Source organism: Ctenocephalides felis, unplaced genomic scaffold (genome assembly GCF_003426905.1).
Source record: "Ctenocephalides felis isolate EL2017-DRISC unplaced genomic scaffold, ASM342690v1 CF-g0.4_SCAFFOLD_03571, whole genome shotgun sequence".
In the NCBI taxonomy this organism is placed as follows: Eukaryota; Metazoa; Arthropoda; class Insecta; order Siphonaptera; family Pulicidae; genus Ctenocephalides; species Ctenocephalides felis.
The window spans coordinates 17,027,475-17,044,980 of record NW_020539725.1 but is presented as its reverse complement, the minus strand read 5'-3'; the positions used below and the strand labels follow the sequence as shown (position 1 = coordinate 17,044,980).

General features: G+C 30.0%; 1 protein-coding gene across 1 annotated transcript; it reads right to left on the bottom strand.

The window, feature by feature from the left end:
- Positions 1 to 1,994: 1,994 nt before the first annotated feature.
- LOC113385703 (transmembrane channel-like protein 2) lies at positions 1,995 to 16,998 on the bottom strand. Its single transcript, XM_026623542.1, has 16 exons — positions 16,845 to 16,998; positions 15,983 to 16,127; positions 15,805 to 15,909; positions 14,387 to 14,575; positions 14,083 to 14,324; positions 13,784 to 13,975; positions 11,503 to 11,751; positions 8,962 to 9,859; positions 8,676 to 8,780; positions 8,437 to 8,618; positions 8,195 to 8,371; positions 7,993 to 8,125; positions 6,054 to 6,264; positions 4,842 to 4,991; positions 3,926 to 4,244; positions 1,995 to 2,298 (listed from the first exon to the last, which is right to left on the bottom strand). The coding sequence occupies exons 1-16, from the start codon at positions 16,919 to 16,921 to the stop codon at positions 1,995 to 1,997; spliced, it is 3,678 nt and encodes a 1,225-aa protein (XP_026479327.1). The 5' UTR covers positions 16,922 to 16,998.
- Positions 16,999 to 17,506: the final 508 nt, after the last annotated feature.

Below are 17,506 nucleotides of genomic sequence, written 5' to 3'. Positions count from 1 at the left end.
ATATTGTAACATTGATTTCTCATATTTATAAGAATTATATAATCTGACTTGCAAAGTTGAAATTATTTGTTTAAAGTATATTAGAACTTTAGTCAGAATTAAAATTAAAATCTGAATTATTTTCGATATACAAAAAAAATTGAAACAATTTTTTTTTTAAAAAGCAATTATTCTGTTGAAACAAGCAGAAAGTTCTTTGAATCATTCAAATCGGACGCTTAGTTCTCTCAAAAACTGCCATTTTTTGCACATTTAGCTCTGTATCTTTAAAATGGCCAGACCTGCCTTTGCCAAAAACTAATCACCCCTTCTCCCAATCATTACAAATTGAATCATTACAAATTCAAATCGGATGCTCCGTTCTCTCAAAATCTCGATTTCTATTTTCTGTACTCTTTGCTTTGTATCTCTTGAACCTGCCTTTGCCAAAAACTAACCAGCACATCTCCTTATCAATAGGAATCGAATGTTTTTTTAACCATTCAAATCGGTTGATCCATGCGCCCGAAAACGTTAACGAAAAAATGCGGATATACAAAACATGCACACACACATCAATTTTTTCTGTTGTTCAATGTTCAGAGACCTTCAAAACGTGAAGATACGCAAAAATTTTCATTTTCGATTTTCGGCCCGTTACTATAATTACCCTACGGGAAGTTAAAAAATATCAAAGAAAATGCTGTAATTATTCAACATTGAGAAAGCCATATAGTAACATTTTATTTCCAATTTTTATTATGATCTAATTATCTTATCTAAAATTTGATTATACCATATTTCATTTTCACAAATATTTTATTTATAATATGATCGTGAGCATTTTTCTTCGAATATTGCCAAATTACATAATTGTTTATTAAGGCTAATCTACGATTACAACATGTGCGTTTATTACTATTTAACCACTTAACTGTGATTGACGAATATACTCGTCATGAAGAATTGGCAGAATTTTGTTTATTGACGAGTATACTCGTGGATACAAATAACATATTTTCTGCTACTATGTGAACGGTTCAGGGGGCGTCCATTAATCACGTGATCGATTTTTTAAGGATTTTTGGACCTCCCTCCTCCTTGGTGATACTTAAAATTAGCCCCCCTACCCCACTAATCATCACGTGTATTTTAGTTACGAGGAAAAATTGTTTTTTTTTATTTTTTCTGAAAATGTTTGGTTTTTCTTTAATTCAGTCAAAAAATAAATACACGTGATATTTGGTGATTTTTTTTCAACCCCTCTCTCCCTAAAAACCTCACACGATTATTGGACGCCCCCATATAATAGCAATGAAAATTGTATGTTTTATAAACAACCAACAATTAGTAATTCTAATTACAATATCTATAGAGCTTTTGTTATTCATCATAACCGTATATAGATTTTTTTCTATCAAATAACAAGGAATTGATTATGAATTAACATTAAAATAGAAAGTATGCTCAAGTTTTTTCTCCGTTGTTTTTTTAGCTTTGTCGCTGGTGAATCAACAGTGGTGATTTCGTACTATTTACATATTTATACAATATCCACGTACTATAAAAATTATAGTTCTTATATTAAATTAATAATAATAGAAATAGAAAACAATCAACATTGCAAGAAGGTTTGTTTCGGCATATTATAGAGTTATTGTTATAAAGTTTCAAGAGCTGATAGAGTTGTGTCTGTAAGCAAATTGCTGTTCTATTTTGCTTATTAATTGTCTAATCATAGATAAACAAGTATAAATGTCTAATTAACAAAATTAGTGATCAATATAAATTTGAATTTGAAATTTACATGGAAATGGCACTTAACTTTAAATCGCTTCAAATAGTTACGAACAATATAATACCTTCTATTTTGAATTGATCTCGATTTTAACTGATATTGAAACATTTCATAGTAAGTTGACATTACTACTAATGCAAACCTTATTATTTACTTCGGTAATATTGTATGACTTAATTCCATATACATAATTTTAATTTATCCCGTAAATCGTTCATTATTCGAACGATGAATCTTGATAACCTTCAGTAGATTCCGTTGAGCATTTACTTTCATTTTCATTAGGATTAGGTGCAATAGTTTCAGAATCTTCACATTTCTTCGTATATTTCTCAACGACCTCTTCTGGCTGATCTGCACTGGTTTGTTTTTGCCATCTTCTACATTCTTTTAATAATTTTCGGCCTAATCTTACCGATGATTTTTCTGCAGGTGCCATTAATGATTTTCCGTCACTGGAATTTGATGGGTCTAATATGTTTTCTTCCGAATTGTTCAAAGATTTTAACAATTCTACGGATCTGTGAAATATCAATGCTAATTAGAGGCATTTTTAATGTGTTAGTAAATTTAAGGCTAATTTGAAAACTATTTTAATCAGATGAGAGATGTGGATAAGCTAAGGTTTCAAGATACATAAGATGGTTTGTGATTTGTATAAGTTAGTTCATCTCGAACCGAAAACTTTGAAATCATAATAGCTTATTAGTTCAGTCATTTGGTAGTTTGGTAGTTTTTACAAAAAAACCGGTTTTCAAATGAATTGTAGGAAATTTTATCTAGTTTAATAGCTACTTTTATCGTAGAATGAGCCGGAAAGTAGATACTTAAAACAAAAACTGTTTTATGACGCCGAAAAATGGCGGCGACTTGCCGTAAAAATTTGAGGTGGCAAAGTTGAAATTTATAAAGAGCACCTCGAAAATTATAATATATCTTAGGTATATTTATATATAGTCCAGTCATTTGGTGCAAAAAAGACTGTTGCCGGTACAGTACTCCGGGAATTCTAAAAATTTGTAATTTATAATTTTTTGGAAACAACAATTTGCTACAGAATGTCATAAATTAGAAAAAATTGATGTATGTGTGTGTGTGTGTGTCTGTGCGCGTGCGGATAGAAATTTGCGTCGACGATTTCGAAAACACGGATCAACCGATTTGAATAATTCAAAAAACATTCGATTCGTATTGATAAGGAGACGTGCTGACGAGTTTTTAGCGAAGGCATGTCCAGCTGTTCCGACGATACGGCGCAAAAAGTGCCAAAAACGGTAACTCAGTTTTTAAGAGAACGGAGCGTCCGATTTCAATAATTCGAAAAACATTTTACTTGTATTGACAAGATGAAGAACTGATTAAATTTTTGGGAAGGCAGGTCCAGCAGTTATGGAGTCTCAATAAAAATAAGTTAAAAAAATGTCATTTGGCGGTCAAATATGTTTACTGGACATATGTACATGGAATTATCAGATATTTTATAGAGAATTTAATAATGGGTACACATTTTGTTTAAATTTTTTTGGATTCCGTATCAAGATTTTTAATTACGGTACGGGAAGTACAAGCAATTTGCCTTAAGGCATGATGCCATGCACCCCACAAGTTTAGTAAAAAAAATTATACACACAATATCCTCACCGTATCAGTTTGCCCTGATTTTTGAGAAGCTTTACTATGGTTACCAACTCCTCAAATATCGTACAATGTGATCGAAATAGAATGAACAGAAACTATTAATGCAAATCCTGCATAAAAACTTGTGATATATGAATAAAAAGTTGATATTTTGTCAAACTGAGGCCAGGGCGATCGTTTCCCATGCGAATATTCATTCGTGCACGGTCCCTATAATTATTTTTGTCAGATCTGTACGAACGTGCCGTGAGAAACCGTTCAAGAATAGTAAAATGATTACAGTATTTTAATATACTGAAAATGGTTTATATTTTTTTAAACTGATATTTTGTAATGTGTTAAATTAATTATCCATACGAGCTTAATTTAATAGCATAACAATCACGAAAATGCCTTTGGCTAGAATTCATCTTTATAGTTAAAATATGCATGTCATATTTCACGTTAGTTATGAGACGAATATAAATATTAAGTATATAAATATTTATAATTTAAAATTAAGTTACATACTCGTCAATAATTTTCATAGATTTCTCAATTTCTTCTTGTTTTTCGTCCTTGTCAGCAGTATCTTTTTCATTATCTGACTTGCTGATTGTAATAATAGGATAACTATCAAAGGAAAATTGCTTTTCTTTTTCGGGCTCCTCTTGGCTTTTGTCTTCATTAATTATGATTTCATCCAAAGATTCGTCAATTTTGGTGTATTTTTCATTTTCAGCATCCGCAATTTCGGTTGAAGTCCGGCTCATCCTTAAAGCTTTGTGAATTGGAATTCTCATAATAAACTTTTTAAGCGCTGGTACTTTTTTAGCTTTTGAATCATTATCTGAAATGACAGATTAATAAGAATAATAAATAATAATAACTATAAATGCATTTTAAAATTTCAATGAAATTTAGATAAACTTGATTTATTTTAGCATTACCACATGCAATTTCCTTTCCACTATCATACGATAAACGATTTGGATTTCAATGTATTTAACATATATTTTGCAGATTATCTCTTCAGCTTTTTTTTAAATTAATCTTTGATGTTTAGATAAATTAGAATAAAACAAATTAGAATAGGACTGGTTATCCTAACCAGGTCGAGGCTAACTTATGTTATTCTTGAAACTGTCTCTATTTAATACTTGTCTAAATCTTGCTATTTCATTGGCAAATGTAGCAGTTGTCAAGATATTTTAGATCTAAATCTAAATAAATATCTAAATATATTCAAATTCTCTGCAAATTCTCAAGCAGATGTTACTTAAGTTTCATATAAATAATTTAATGTAAGTTTGTAATAATGAAAATAACTTCACATATTCTATACACTATTTTAATATTGATAATTTAAATATAACAATTTTAAAATTATAAAATTTTACTTATTACAATTAGGGTTTAAATAAAATTGTTCAATCTTTTATTTTACCTTTATCGGCAGATCCAGTTTTGTTTGGACTTTCTTGCGATTTCTGCAACTGCACTGCATCGAATTTTTTTCTATAATGTGGAGAACTAGCTTCTTCAGAACTGCCGAAACTTTTTTGGAAAGCTTGCTTCATAATTCTTGCCAAAAATTCTAAAAAACGACAATTATGATAACCGCTTGCAATTAAGTATGAGTTTATAAAATATATTTAATCAATCCGTTAAAATAAATCAAATTGTTTTTTTTTACTAAAGTTAACTTATTACTTACAATTAAATATATTGGTAATAAAATTTGATAAAAGATAGGTTTAACAACACTCACATAATAATGAAAACTCAAAAAAAAAATTATACAAACTACTATTGCAAATTTAATTATGTTTAATTTAATTCAACCAATTTATGCAAAAGCACCTATGAATTATTTTATCAAACTTACTACACATTTATAGTTTAACTGATTTAAGAATTACGATGAATTACTATACGTTAATTTGTACAATTATTTTTGCATCGCGTTTAATCTGCGTTAGAATTACACATATTACTCATAGTAATATTCCAATCATTCATAATATTTTGTTTATTCTACTATTTTGTACACATTTGCATTAGCCAACTATTTATCCAAATATCTTTCAAATTTTATAAATATTTATTATGAATTTAATTATATATTTGTGTTCTATATGCTTCATTTAGAAAAATTATTATAGATATAATGTAGGGTTAATATTTAATATCCATGAATTGGTTTTCTAAATAGGATTACATTTATCTCAGATTATTTTTTCATATTTCTATCACCTTATTTTCGTGATCTATACTCAGAAACAAAGTTGAATATTAATGGGAAAGGTTTGTCGCCATTTTTTTGCCAGTTAATTTTGATTTTGAAATGTATGTATAAAATTTTGTAGCGATGTACTATAATATTATATATGATATATAGAATCAAAATTCGCGTTGTTTAGAACGGTAACTTCTGCGTTCTTAAAGAAAAAGTTATTACTCTTTACCAATTATAATGTTTAAACTATATATTTAACATTTTTGTTCTATTTTTGTACGGTACATTTGTTCTCAAAAAAATTCAGATCCATTAATGATGACATAGAATTTTGGATGGATATTGACAACAAATGTTAAGCTATAAAATATAACATTTTTGTGTAATAAATCATTTCGTTTTCATGGTAGTAGTACATACCACTTCGTTCATCCTCAGTCTTCTGCAAACCACCAACTCCTGAACCTGCCATTTGTGACCGTAAGGCGAGTGCTTTGCGCCATTGGTCCGCCTGTGTGCCACCACCTCCAGCACCACCGTTATTTTCTTTACCATCATCAAAGGAATCTTCTGATCGAGTCAAACGGAACATCTTCCTTCGTTCTTCAGTTCTTTCTCGACGTAATTGGAGCTAATCATCATATAAAAAACATGAATTATTCTTGGCGTTTTATATATTGCATTTAGGTTAGGAAAATGGTATATGTTGGTACTAACTCTTAGAGTTAGATTTTGAGACTAGATTAAAGTGAAGGAAAAACATTGCGAAAATTATTCCATTATAATAGAACGATTATCGCAATGTTTTTCCTGGTTATAACCAGTTACATGACATACTCGTCAAGGAATTTTGGTTTCATGATTAATATGCATGTAATACATATATGCTTATCTTAGCAATGAAATATAGTAATAATATGCTTCAAACTTGTAAAATAAACCAATATTTTCTATTCGATACTTTGATAGCGCAACTCTGTGATTAACGAATATACTCGTCATGACATCGATTCGGACGACAACTGGTTAAAAAAATATGTGCTTAACCAAAAATAAGTTGATATATAAAATATCAACCATGAGTTATGAGTAAAATTAGAACTGTAAATTATATCACTGCGTTGTGTGACACAACTTGTGTCCATATTTACTAGCAACTTTAGCAAATCTGAATACAACTTTTTATGTACACTGTTAAATTATATTGACAAATGTTTCGAGATTGATTTATCTCATAGTTAGTATTATTTTAAATAAATCTTTTTATTATCTATAACCATGAAATCCTCAAATAGTGTCTTGTATAGATAATGTGGTGATGACGCTTTCATTTTTTACCACCATATACTTTTTCATAATTAAAGCGAAAGCATAGAAAATCGAACTATTTGTAATGATCTCTAAAGATCTAAAGATCTACAAATATGCGAACAGTACTCACACACACACATATGAGTATATATTATTCATAGAAAATAATAGCGACCAATTCATTTTCTATTGCGTTTAATAATGTATTATTCGGTAATTTATAATGTATTTTGGCCTATAAATTTATTGAATCATATTATAATTTATTTAGTTATTGAGTATAAAAACGCAACCTCGATCAGCTCGTATCAAGAAGTATGATATAGTTTGGACATATTTTCGTCTTATTATATTGGCCATGAAGGTGACAATCTTCATGGCATTGAGTTTTACACGGGTTGGTTGCCCGGCAGAGGGGGTAGCGGAAAATTTGATAGGACTAATTGTTCAGTTCTAAAAGTAAAGTCCGCGAAACAACATGTATAATAAATAATAAATATATAAATAATAAATAATAAATAAATATCTTCTTTCATTATAACTTAGTGACAAATCAGTGATTGTAATAGGAACTGCAACAAATACATAATATACAAACAAATTAGTGTTTAATACAGTCCACAGCTACAAGGGTGAAATTATAACCCAACAACCTGAGTTATCGAAGGAGAGTTTTAATAAATTATATAACTACGTAACATAAATACAGATATGAAATTTTTACTTGAGATCTCAAATAGGCATTGCTGCAACATTATGTAAATGCGGCGGGCATAGCTACATTGGCAATATGCATCTTACTAGTAAAACGCATTCGAATTTTCTTCCGGTACTGTGTGCAGAAAAAAAGTACTATAACTTTGTCCATTGATGATTGAATTGCAGTTTAACACAATACACGGACCTGCCTTCGGAAGAAGTATCCATCAAGGAAAATAAAATATGTAATATTAATCGTAAATATGTAATAGGTAAGGAGAAGTGGAATGTATATAATGTGAAATGAAAATTAACTATAAAAATGTATTAGAGCTTAAAAAAGCTATACCTTCAGATCTTGATTGGCTTCTCTCAATGAAGCCGTCAATGATATTAAGTAATAAATTATCAATACTAAAAGTACCAGCAGTGGTATTATGGTCCCTGGTGATGCTATGTAGTCCAAAGATCGATGTAAGGACCTGAAAATACAAATATGTGTAAATAAAATTATATGAACAGCAAATTTTAAGATTTTTTTATTGATATACTTTGGAAGTGCATTATGAAGTGTTTCGGTAAACAGATGGTATATCCTTTTATAATTGGAGAATGGTCCACAATGCCAGGATGGTTCCACCCATACAATTGCGTATCCCACTGGTAAAACGCACAGGAATAGCATGGTCAACAAGAGCATCAGATAAAAGTTGTTTGATCGAGAAGCTCTTTAAAAAATATTATTTCAGTTAACGGTTTTGGTTATCATTCAATTATAAATATGCGAAAATACCTAAAAACTACTTCATGAGGCACATTGCAAGTCATGACGGTCCAAGATCGAAGATACATCAACAAAATTAATTTAACCAGATTCAATATAGCAAGCCCTGGAGAAAAGAACATTCCCATCCACACCATACCTTGGTTATTTACCAGATGCAAAATGTTCTCTGCTATTTTAAAATCACCGTACTGAAATAATAATTTATACTTATAGATTTATTATGGAATTTCAAAATAAAATTTTACCTGGGGAAATTGTTTTTCTAAATCCCAACACCAAAAGTTATTCATATATCGAACAGCCAAAGCACGCAAAAAATCAACCATTAATGTAGTGAATGTTGTCAGAACCTGCCATAAATAATTAATTATATCAGATGGAACTAGAGCTACTTTTAGCTGTTTCAAAACAGTTATTTATATTTTTTTAAATTTAAAACGTTTCCGAGAATTTTAAATGAAATTAGTGTTCATGATGGGCTAGATATGTATTAATAGAATTAGAATATTTATTTATAAGAACAAATATTACCAAATCCATGACTGTAAGTTTAACCAGTTCTTGTCCAAAATTTGTTTCCCAACACAATTTTCGAAGTTTTCTTCTTGTTTCCATATTCAATTCCGGCCTCCTATTTACTATTTTAGAATTTGTTTGCGCAACAGTTTCGGGAGTTGTTAAATCTATCTGTAAATCATCTGATCTTAAAAAAGAGGCTCGAGATAAATCAAGATTTAATCCTGAAGTTATGTTGTTGCAAATCAAAATAAAACATGTTTTTAATTGGTCTGTATCATTGTTAGCAGTATTATCAAATTCAGTGGTGGTTTCCCCGAGAGGCTTGGTAAATTTTGATATGTAATCATGATATAAAGATGGTAGTAATGTGCTAATATTATAACCATCAAAATCTGTGTTATTGTTGTTTTGATCAGTAACCTCATAATCTTCATAATCAAATGTGTAATTGAATGAATCAATATTCTCATTATAAAAATTATACCAGAGGGATATATTAGATTTAGGTTTATTATTTGTTATATTTTGCACATTTTTTGTAGAGTTTTCTTCTGAAGATGATACTGTATCAACATAATCAAACGGCATTTTCAATTGAGCCACATGATGATGAGATGTATTGCATACTACTGGCACTTCATAACAATCTGTGTTATTTATGTTTTCTGGAAGAGCAGAATGATGATTTTCAGTTGTAGTTTCGGTGGTTGTCGTAAATTTTTTGTCTTCGTTTGTGCTTATGTAATTCATTTCTGTGGCGAATATAATTGTTGAAATCGCACTTGTTTCTGTTACTTGATTCCAGGGCATGTTTGGTCTTAGTTGTTCTAAAGAAATTGTCATGTTTTCGATTTTGTCGAACTGCGCAAAGATCAGCGAATACAAATTAAGAAGATTGAGCACCATGATCCTGTGAAAATGATCAAAATATTTTAAATAGAATAACTAATTTTTTATGAAATTCCTAAATAAAATTATATTTAACTAAAAATAATACCAAATCAAGATAACAATCAACTATTATCAAGCAATAAATTAGGCTGTCAAAATAATTGATGAACACTAAAGTAACTGGTTCGACGTTTGCTCGAAGCTTTCAAAACTTAAACTAAATTATTATATATTTATGTTCTGACTTAAATTTAAGTGAATTAAAGAAAAATGAGAATTGTACTTTCTCTAGTCTGATAAATTCATATCAGAAGATTTTTCTTTATTCTGTTTTATTTTACCTGCATTAGTCGCAGGGATGAAAAAACTTAACGAATTATCTCTATTTTAATTGCGCTCGGGAATGTTTATAGATATAGTAGAGTAAATGTGAAATCTCTTTTAAACCGTGTTTGAAATAGGAAAAACATTTATGAAAACGTCTAATGGGGCTTGTGCAAAACTTTTATTTTACCAAATATATATATATATATATATATATATATATATATATATATATTGGTTTTGGAGTAAATATTTATATTGCACAGCTTCATTTCAAACCAAAGTGTAAAATTTATGAATAATATGATTAAAAGAATTTAGAACGCCATAATTACTGTTACCTAACTATTCATTTAAACTGCATTAATTCAATTGAAATCAATATGAAAATAAGCAGTCATATGAAAGACGAAAAAATATTGGTTAAGGTGCACTAGTGATGGAATTCATAAAATATTATTATAATCAATGAAAATACATCTAAATAATAATTTTCGGGTAAATAATTAAGTATGTATATAAGAAGATAGACGATAGAAATGCTGAATTGTTTTATAAATTAAAATAATCCCTTTAAGATTTCATATGTAAAATTATTGTAATATAAAAAATAAAAAGTTATAACATAAACACTTAACATATTTTTGATATTTAGTATATGATTATCATGAAAATACGATATTCAAACTGCAACAAAATTAATAAGATTCAATATATGAATTACTATCATAATATAATAACTACACTCAATCAAGGCATGTTTTTATAAGATTATTACTAGTTGTGTTATTTTCTTAAATATATTTTTCATTTGAAGAATTTTAACAATTAAAAATATTTGATGATTCAGAACTTTATTTATCATTGCTTTACCAAAACACAAATTCAAATAGGAAATTTGTCCGTATAAACAGGCTATTTTTATTATAGACTATTACATTTTTAATAGTCTTGATTAATATTAATATAGATTGAAATCATAAGGGCAATATTAAAGCGAAAATCAAAAGGGTATTTTCAATTAAAAGGGATTAGATACATATAACTTTTTTATCACAAACATTACGTGTCTTGGCGCAATATAAAACTTTCTTGGTTGGGTGAAGATTTCTCACAAACTAAAAATAAACATAAAATTGTAATTAAAATTTACATTCTCCTTGCAGTGTTTTGGCCAAACTTATCTTATGAATAATTCATAGCTGATGATGACTTTAGTTTGTATAAAGTTTTTACCTTTTTAGAGTATTTGGGATATTTTAATTGATTTTACTGGTTACTCTCCTGTTTTATAATTATCTTAGAATTCAATATTGAATTTATAAATAAATACTTTACCTTGCCAATTGCAGCCTCAGTTGCTGCCGAGGATGAAACCGTTCCAAGAATCCCAGAAGTTCAAAAAGGACAGGAAATATGATCGAGATCAAAGACATAACGACAGTGATTTCGTTTCTTCTCCACCAACTAGCGTTTGGTTTAACAGTTGATGATCGTTCGACTACCACGACGACGGCATATGCAGAGGCACCAAGTAGGACTACTACCATCAAGTTCACAGCAACTCTTATCAGCAGCACTCGCCAGCTGAGGGATAGTAGTTTTTCTAGTTTTGTGGTAAATTATATTCAAGGGCAGAAGAGTTTTTCTGCTAAGATGCTCTTATGAGTCATCTTAAATTATCTAGTCATGCTATAAGCTTATAAATATGATCTCATAAAAAGTCCTGTTTCTGATCATATCAGAAAACTATTAAGGAAATTACTATTAAGGGAATAACTAACGACTATTTAAAATTCTACAAAAAAAGTTGCAGTATTTGCAATTTGTATTCAGTAATTGCAAAATTTTGTACGGTTTTAGAGTTAAAATAGATCAAATGAGATCGTGCTGGTGTTGTTTTAACTTTTTTGTGTCTTGTTTGGAAAATTCACAGGGAAATTATATTCAGATACCCAACATTTTATATATCGTTAAATTGATCATGGAGGTGCACAGATTTTTTTTTGAGTTGCTATCTATTTCCGTCTACTACAAATCACCTTTTATACATAAATAGTTTTTTACATTTTCTATTTTAGAGAGAAATCTCGAGAAAATTGTAAAAAAATATTTTATTAAGTTCCCGAAGGAGAAGTTTATGTTATGAATGAGACCAAATTTGGAAAAAGTATGTGTGTGTGTAAACAGATTTTTTTCCATAAATCGCCGTTTTCTCAAAAACGGCTGGATTGATTTAAAAAATTTAAAAGGACTATCGTTTGTCAGTTTTGTGTGACGATCGGCCAAGACGTTTCTTTATAAATAGCAGAAAAGTGAAACGTCCATGTTTTACCCCGCAATTCTGAATCGATTATGAAAATTCAAAAACCGTTCAAAAGATATTGGTTGGGAATCGCGCTGATTAGTTTTTGGTAAAGATCGGCCGGGCAGTTTTCTTGTAATAAAGTGTTAAAATTTTTTTTCGACGATTGTTATTAATTTTTTTTTGACGGTAGATACCATAGTCTTCTAGATCACACCAAAACATTACGGCCCTACGACAATTGGTTTAACTTTAAAAATTTGTCAAAGTTTGCAAAAATTGGTATCATTTCTTTGGCATTTGTCAAAATTAGACCTTTCATCGACGTTTTCTCAAAAATGCCTGAACCGATTTCAGAAAATTAAAAGCCATATGATGTATCTCGATGAGGACTGTCGTTTGTCAGTTTTGTGCGACGCTCTGCCAAGCCGTTTCTTTGTAATTTGGAAAAAAGTGTCAATCAAAAACTGTTCGAACGGCATTAGTTGGGAATGACACAGATTAGTTTTAGGTGAAAATCTACCGAGCTGTTTTCTTATAATTAACTGTTAAAAAAAATTAAGCCGATTTTTATGGAACTTTTTTGGCGATATATACTATGGTCTTATAGAACTTACTGAATTATTACGGCCTTACGACGTGTAATTTAATTTAAAAAATACATCAAAGTTTGAGAAAAAGAGAAGTTTTTTTGACGTTTGACAAAATTAAAATTAGACGATTTACTTGGTATAATGATAGAGTACCTGGTCTTATTAAACATACTGAACCATTAAAGTCCTACGGATACTGGTATAATTATAAAAATTGTTGATTCTTGAAAATTTGCTTTCAGAAAATACTCCGAGTTAACGTGTTCGTTCGTTTTCAATTATGTGTAATAAATCCACGGAATACTTTTAACCACTTATAAATTAATTTATTTTTTATTGATTAAGTCGATTATTTACACATTGCGGGAAGTTCATGTAACTTGCCTCAAGGCAAAATACCAATACCAACTAGTTCTGATTTCGATGCTAGAAATTTTGTACATTATACTAGTATGTACTAGTACATTATCACTTAACTAAAGTGACAAATTGACAATTTTATCAAACTCTCTATAAACTACATTAAAATTATGCTGACTTTGAACACATAATGAGCTAATGACGACATTTATCGATAAGATGATTAAATTTCAAGAAGGGAATATCAATTACAAAGACTTTTTCTTTCAGATGTATGCGTGATTAGAAAGAATTATCGTCTACTATTTGGATATTATTAAATGAATTTAGAGTTCTGAAAAATTGAGAATTTCGTTCTTACTTTCGTGGTTCTCGATTTCTTTCTGCTTCTTCTAATAAGGCTTCTTTAAAACCAAGTACTATAGAGGCAACTCGATTGTGTGCTGTTTCTGCATTCCCTATCATATAATCCCATCCAGTAAACAATTTCCAAGAGAAAATGCATTCATCATCTTTACTGGATAACTTTGACATCCTAGAGTTTTCGGCCATTCTAAAGAGGGAAGGAATTTATATTAGATAGATTATATGTTACGCAGCTCAAATACTTATAACATTACATTTTTTTAGATTATTCAATGAATGAGTTTCTGTACTTACTTTCTTAAAGTTGCAACAAAGCTATAAATGTATACAGCAAGTCCTGTAGCTAAATAAGCCAGAGGTAGTCGATATCCATGAGCTGTACCAGGTTCTCGATTTGTGTAGTAGCCATAAAATAAAGGTGAATATTTGAGAGGACCTTCGAAATCCCAAAGAGTAACGAGATCTCCTGAAGAAGCTTCTTCCTCAGGTATCATTGTTTTACGTTCGCCAGATGTTTGAGGATCGGCGGTTAATATCTAGTGAATAAATAATGTAGTTAATTATATTTATATCTAATAGGTTTAGTGGCCTGCCGTACCTCAGGTACAACGACAAAAACGGTTAAAACCGTTGCAATTACTATATTGACCCAAAACAACCAACGCAGGAATGTAAAATAGGAAGCGACTACTGATCCAAAATGGGATTCGATTTCTTTGATCCTTCTTTCCCATGGCACAAGCCAGTTTCCTAGATTAGCTGCTTCACGTTTCCAATGACTCCATTTCTGAAAATAGTTATGCAAAGAATTAAATGCCCGAGAAACCAAATGTGCATATGGTAGGGGAAAGTCCCGTAACGCCGGACGGCACCAAATACCGGACACGCTATTTAACACGTATTATTTAAGCGATTCTAAATCTTTTCATTTCAAAATAAAAGTGACGCACACGGCCACGGCGAGAGCAACCCTTTCCTGTTTTAGGCGCAAAATTACGGCGTCACCTAAATATCAATGGCAGTAATTCTAGCATATTTATGCATTTACATTTGAGTGTTATGCAAAGATAAATACTTGATAAGTATTTGATTGTTATCCGTACAATTGCAGAATATTATTAGATCTTTTAACCAATTTTAGTAGCACCGGACACTAAGTCGTCTCTTAGTGCCGGATAGTAAACATATTGATATTTCTTGTGAGAATATACGTAATTTATTCCGATTATTTAATTTTGTTCTGTGTGAGTGCTAACGATCACTACATACCCCCATTTTTCGTATTTCCTAGTCGAAGAATGAAAAGCTTATGGTGAATGCACCAGCTGAGAGCATCGGTGTGGCCCAGCCAAAAGGGTGGATGAATAGTGACTTTTTGCAATATGTAAGAATATTCGCCAAAGACACATGTGCAGACATTCCAGAGCGTGGAGATCATAATTATAACATTTCGCAAAATATTTTTTGTTTTATTTATAAATAACCTTAGGTGTCCGCCACTAGGGGACTTTTCCCTAATATTATTTTTTCAAGTAAGATTTCCAGTATGAACATTAGATTTATTAAAACTCGAAACATGTTTTATCGTCTAACTGATTTGACTTCAAATTATTTAATTAATAGTTGGTATATATAACTTAAGATATAAGGAGATGTGTAGGTGAAATGTATTGTTATTTTTTCTTGTTAATCAATTCAATTTCAAACATTCGCATGATTGCGGAATTGATTTATTCTCTTCAGATTTAGTTAAACTTATAAAGCACCAATAGTGGATTAATATGGATTGTTTTGTTTTTGATAGACGTTAAACTTATTAAGCACCAATTAAGTGTTATAGATTCTTTTGTTTTTGATAGACGTTTAAATTAAGATTATCATTTTTCTTGAATTTTGTCAGTTAATGAATTTACAGGACGTAAAAGGTGGTACAAAAAATGTTGAATTTTAGTTTTAGCAAGCTTAGTTGTAATTATTTATTAGATTAGATATTATTATTTGAAAACTGTTACTTACCGCCGCTAGAAAAATGTTAATTCTAGCCATCATATCCCTGGTACTTCTTGATAAAGCCAATCTTTCCTGCAAAACATCTTCATGCCGGGCGACATAACTTTTTGCCTGATATAAAAGCAAATTTATATTGTGCTAAATTTGGAAAAGTTTATAATGATAAAATAATTTTAGTACGTACTTGATGTGCTAGTCTTCGTTTTCTTCTCATTGGCCATGGTTGCATTTTAACAGAACTTAAGACTTCTTTGTGTAATCGAATATTTTCGAAAATTTGTTCTTCTGTTACTTGTTGGGGGACTTCCTCATCCATGGACACTACGGTTCTAATAGATATAAATGAAATCATTACCAGTTAATTATTAACCATTATTAACTTCCCGTAGGGTAAGTTATAGTAATCGCAAAAAAATCGAAAATGAAATTTTTTATATATTTACGTTTCAAAGGTTCGTAAGTTTCAGCAATTTGCCATGCGCCCCACTAGTTTTATTGTAAAATATAAAACTGTATCAACTTTATACTTGTTTATCTATGACTGTATCTGTCTAATTTTATTTTTGTATAGGATTGCAGGAGTATGCTGCTTATAAATAACATATTCAATTATGATTTTCTTTAATAATATATTATGCTAAATACAATGTGTACCTATTACAATGCAGTATATAAAAATTTTATTTTGCTTTCATTGATACTCTAAAATGAATTAAGTTTTTTTCATTTAGCTTCGGAAAGCCACTATAATCAAATAAATTGAAGTTACCGTAACCTCTCTCTATTTTCAGATATGTTTTAAATATATTATCATTCTAACGTACACTATTTTTATAAGCTATTGATGACCTTTGGTTGTAAATTGGTTTTTGAATCAGAGGTTATTTCACTGAACTTATTCTATTGCACAGTCAAATGAGCATTGATTACCAATTTTAATTATTATATTTTTAATTGATCTTAACTTTTATTTTAATAGGCTTATGTGGTAAAGTTTGACCAAAACTATATCTACTAAATGTTAAATAATATTGGAAACGACTTACTCTGCTGAACTTGCCGCACTTATTGAACTTTCTCTCCTGCCACCATTTTTCACGCCACTGGCTGGACTACTGGCCATGCTACTTTTAAAAGACTTCCTCCTCTTGCCTTTTGACCTGGAACTTACTCGTCTTTGCAGGATAGCTGTGACACTGGCCGAATAATCTTCTTCTTCCGAATAGCATCGGGCGGAAGATTCTTCTTCAAAAGGTGGCGGTGCCACCAACGCATCTTGGGAAGAAATTTGATAAAATTATTTTTTAATATTTGAAAGATAGATAGATAGATTTTTGTTGCATAGCAATGGCATTTGGATAATACTAATTATAATTAGTGAGTAGATGAAGACGTAGGTGTAGATGAAGACAGCATTCTCAGTAAAAAAAAATAGTTCGTCTCCTGTTTTGGAGTAGATATTTGTAAGTTTTTAAATTTACATAACTTTTTTCTCGTCGTTTAGTATTTTTTATGCATCATCGTACAAATATCACTAAAATATCTTTATATCAGTCAATATTTAGTCACTATCAACTGATATAAAGAAAAAGTTGTTTAAAGATGCAGCTGTGAAATAAGAAACCACGAATGGATTTAAACATTCAGAGAAACAGAATGAACTTGATATCGATTTTTCAATTTTTAAGCACTTCTTCTAACTATTCTT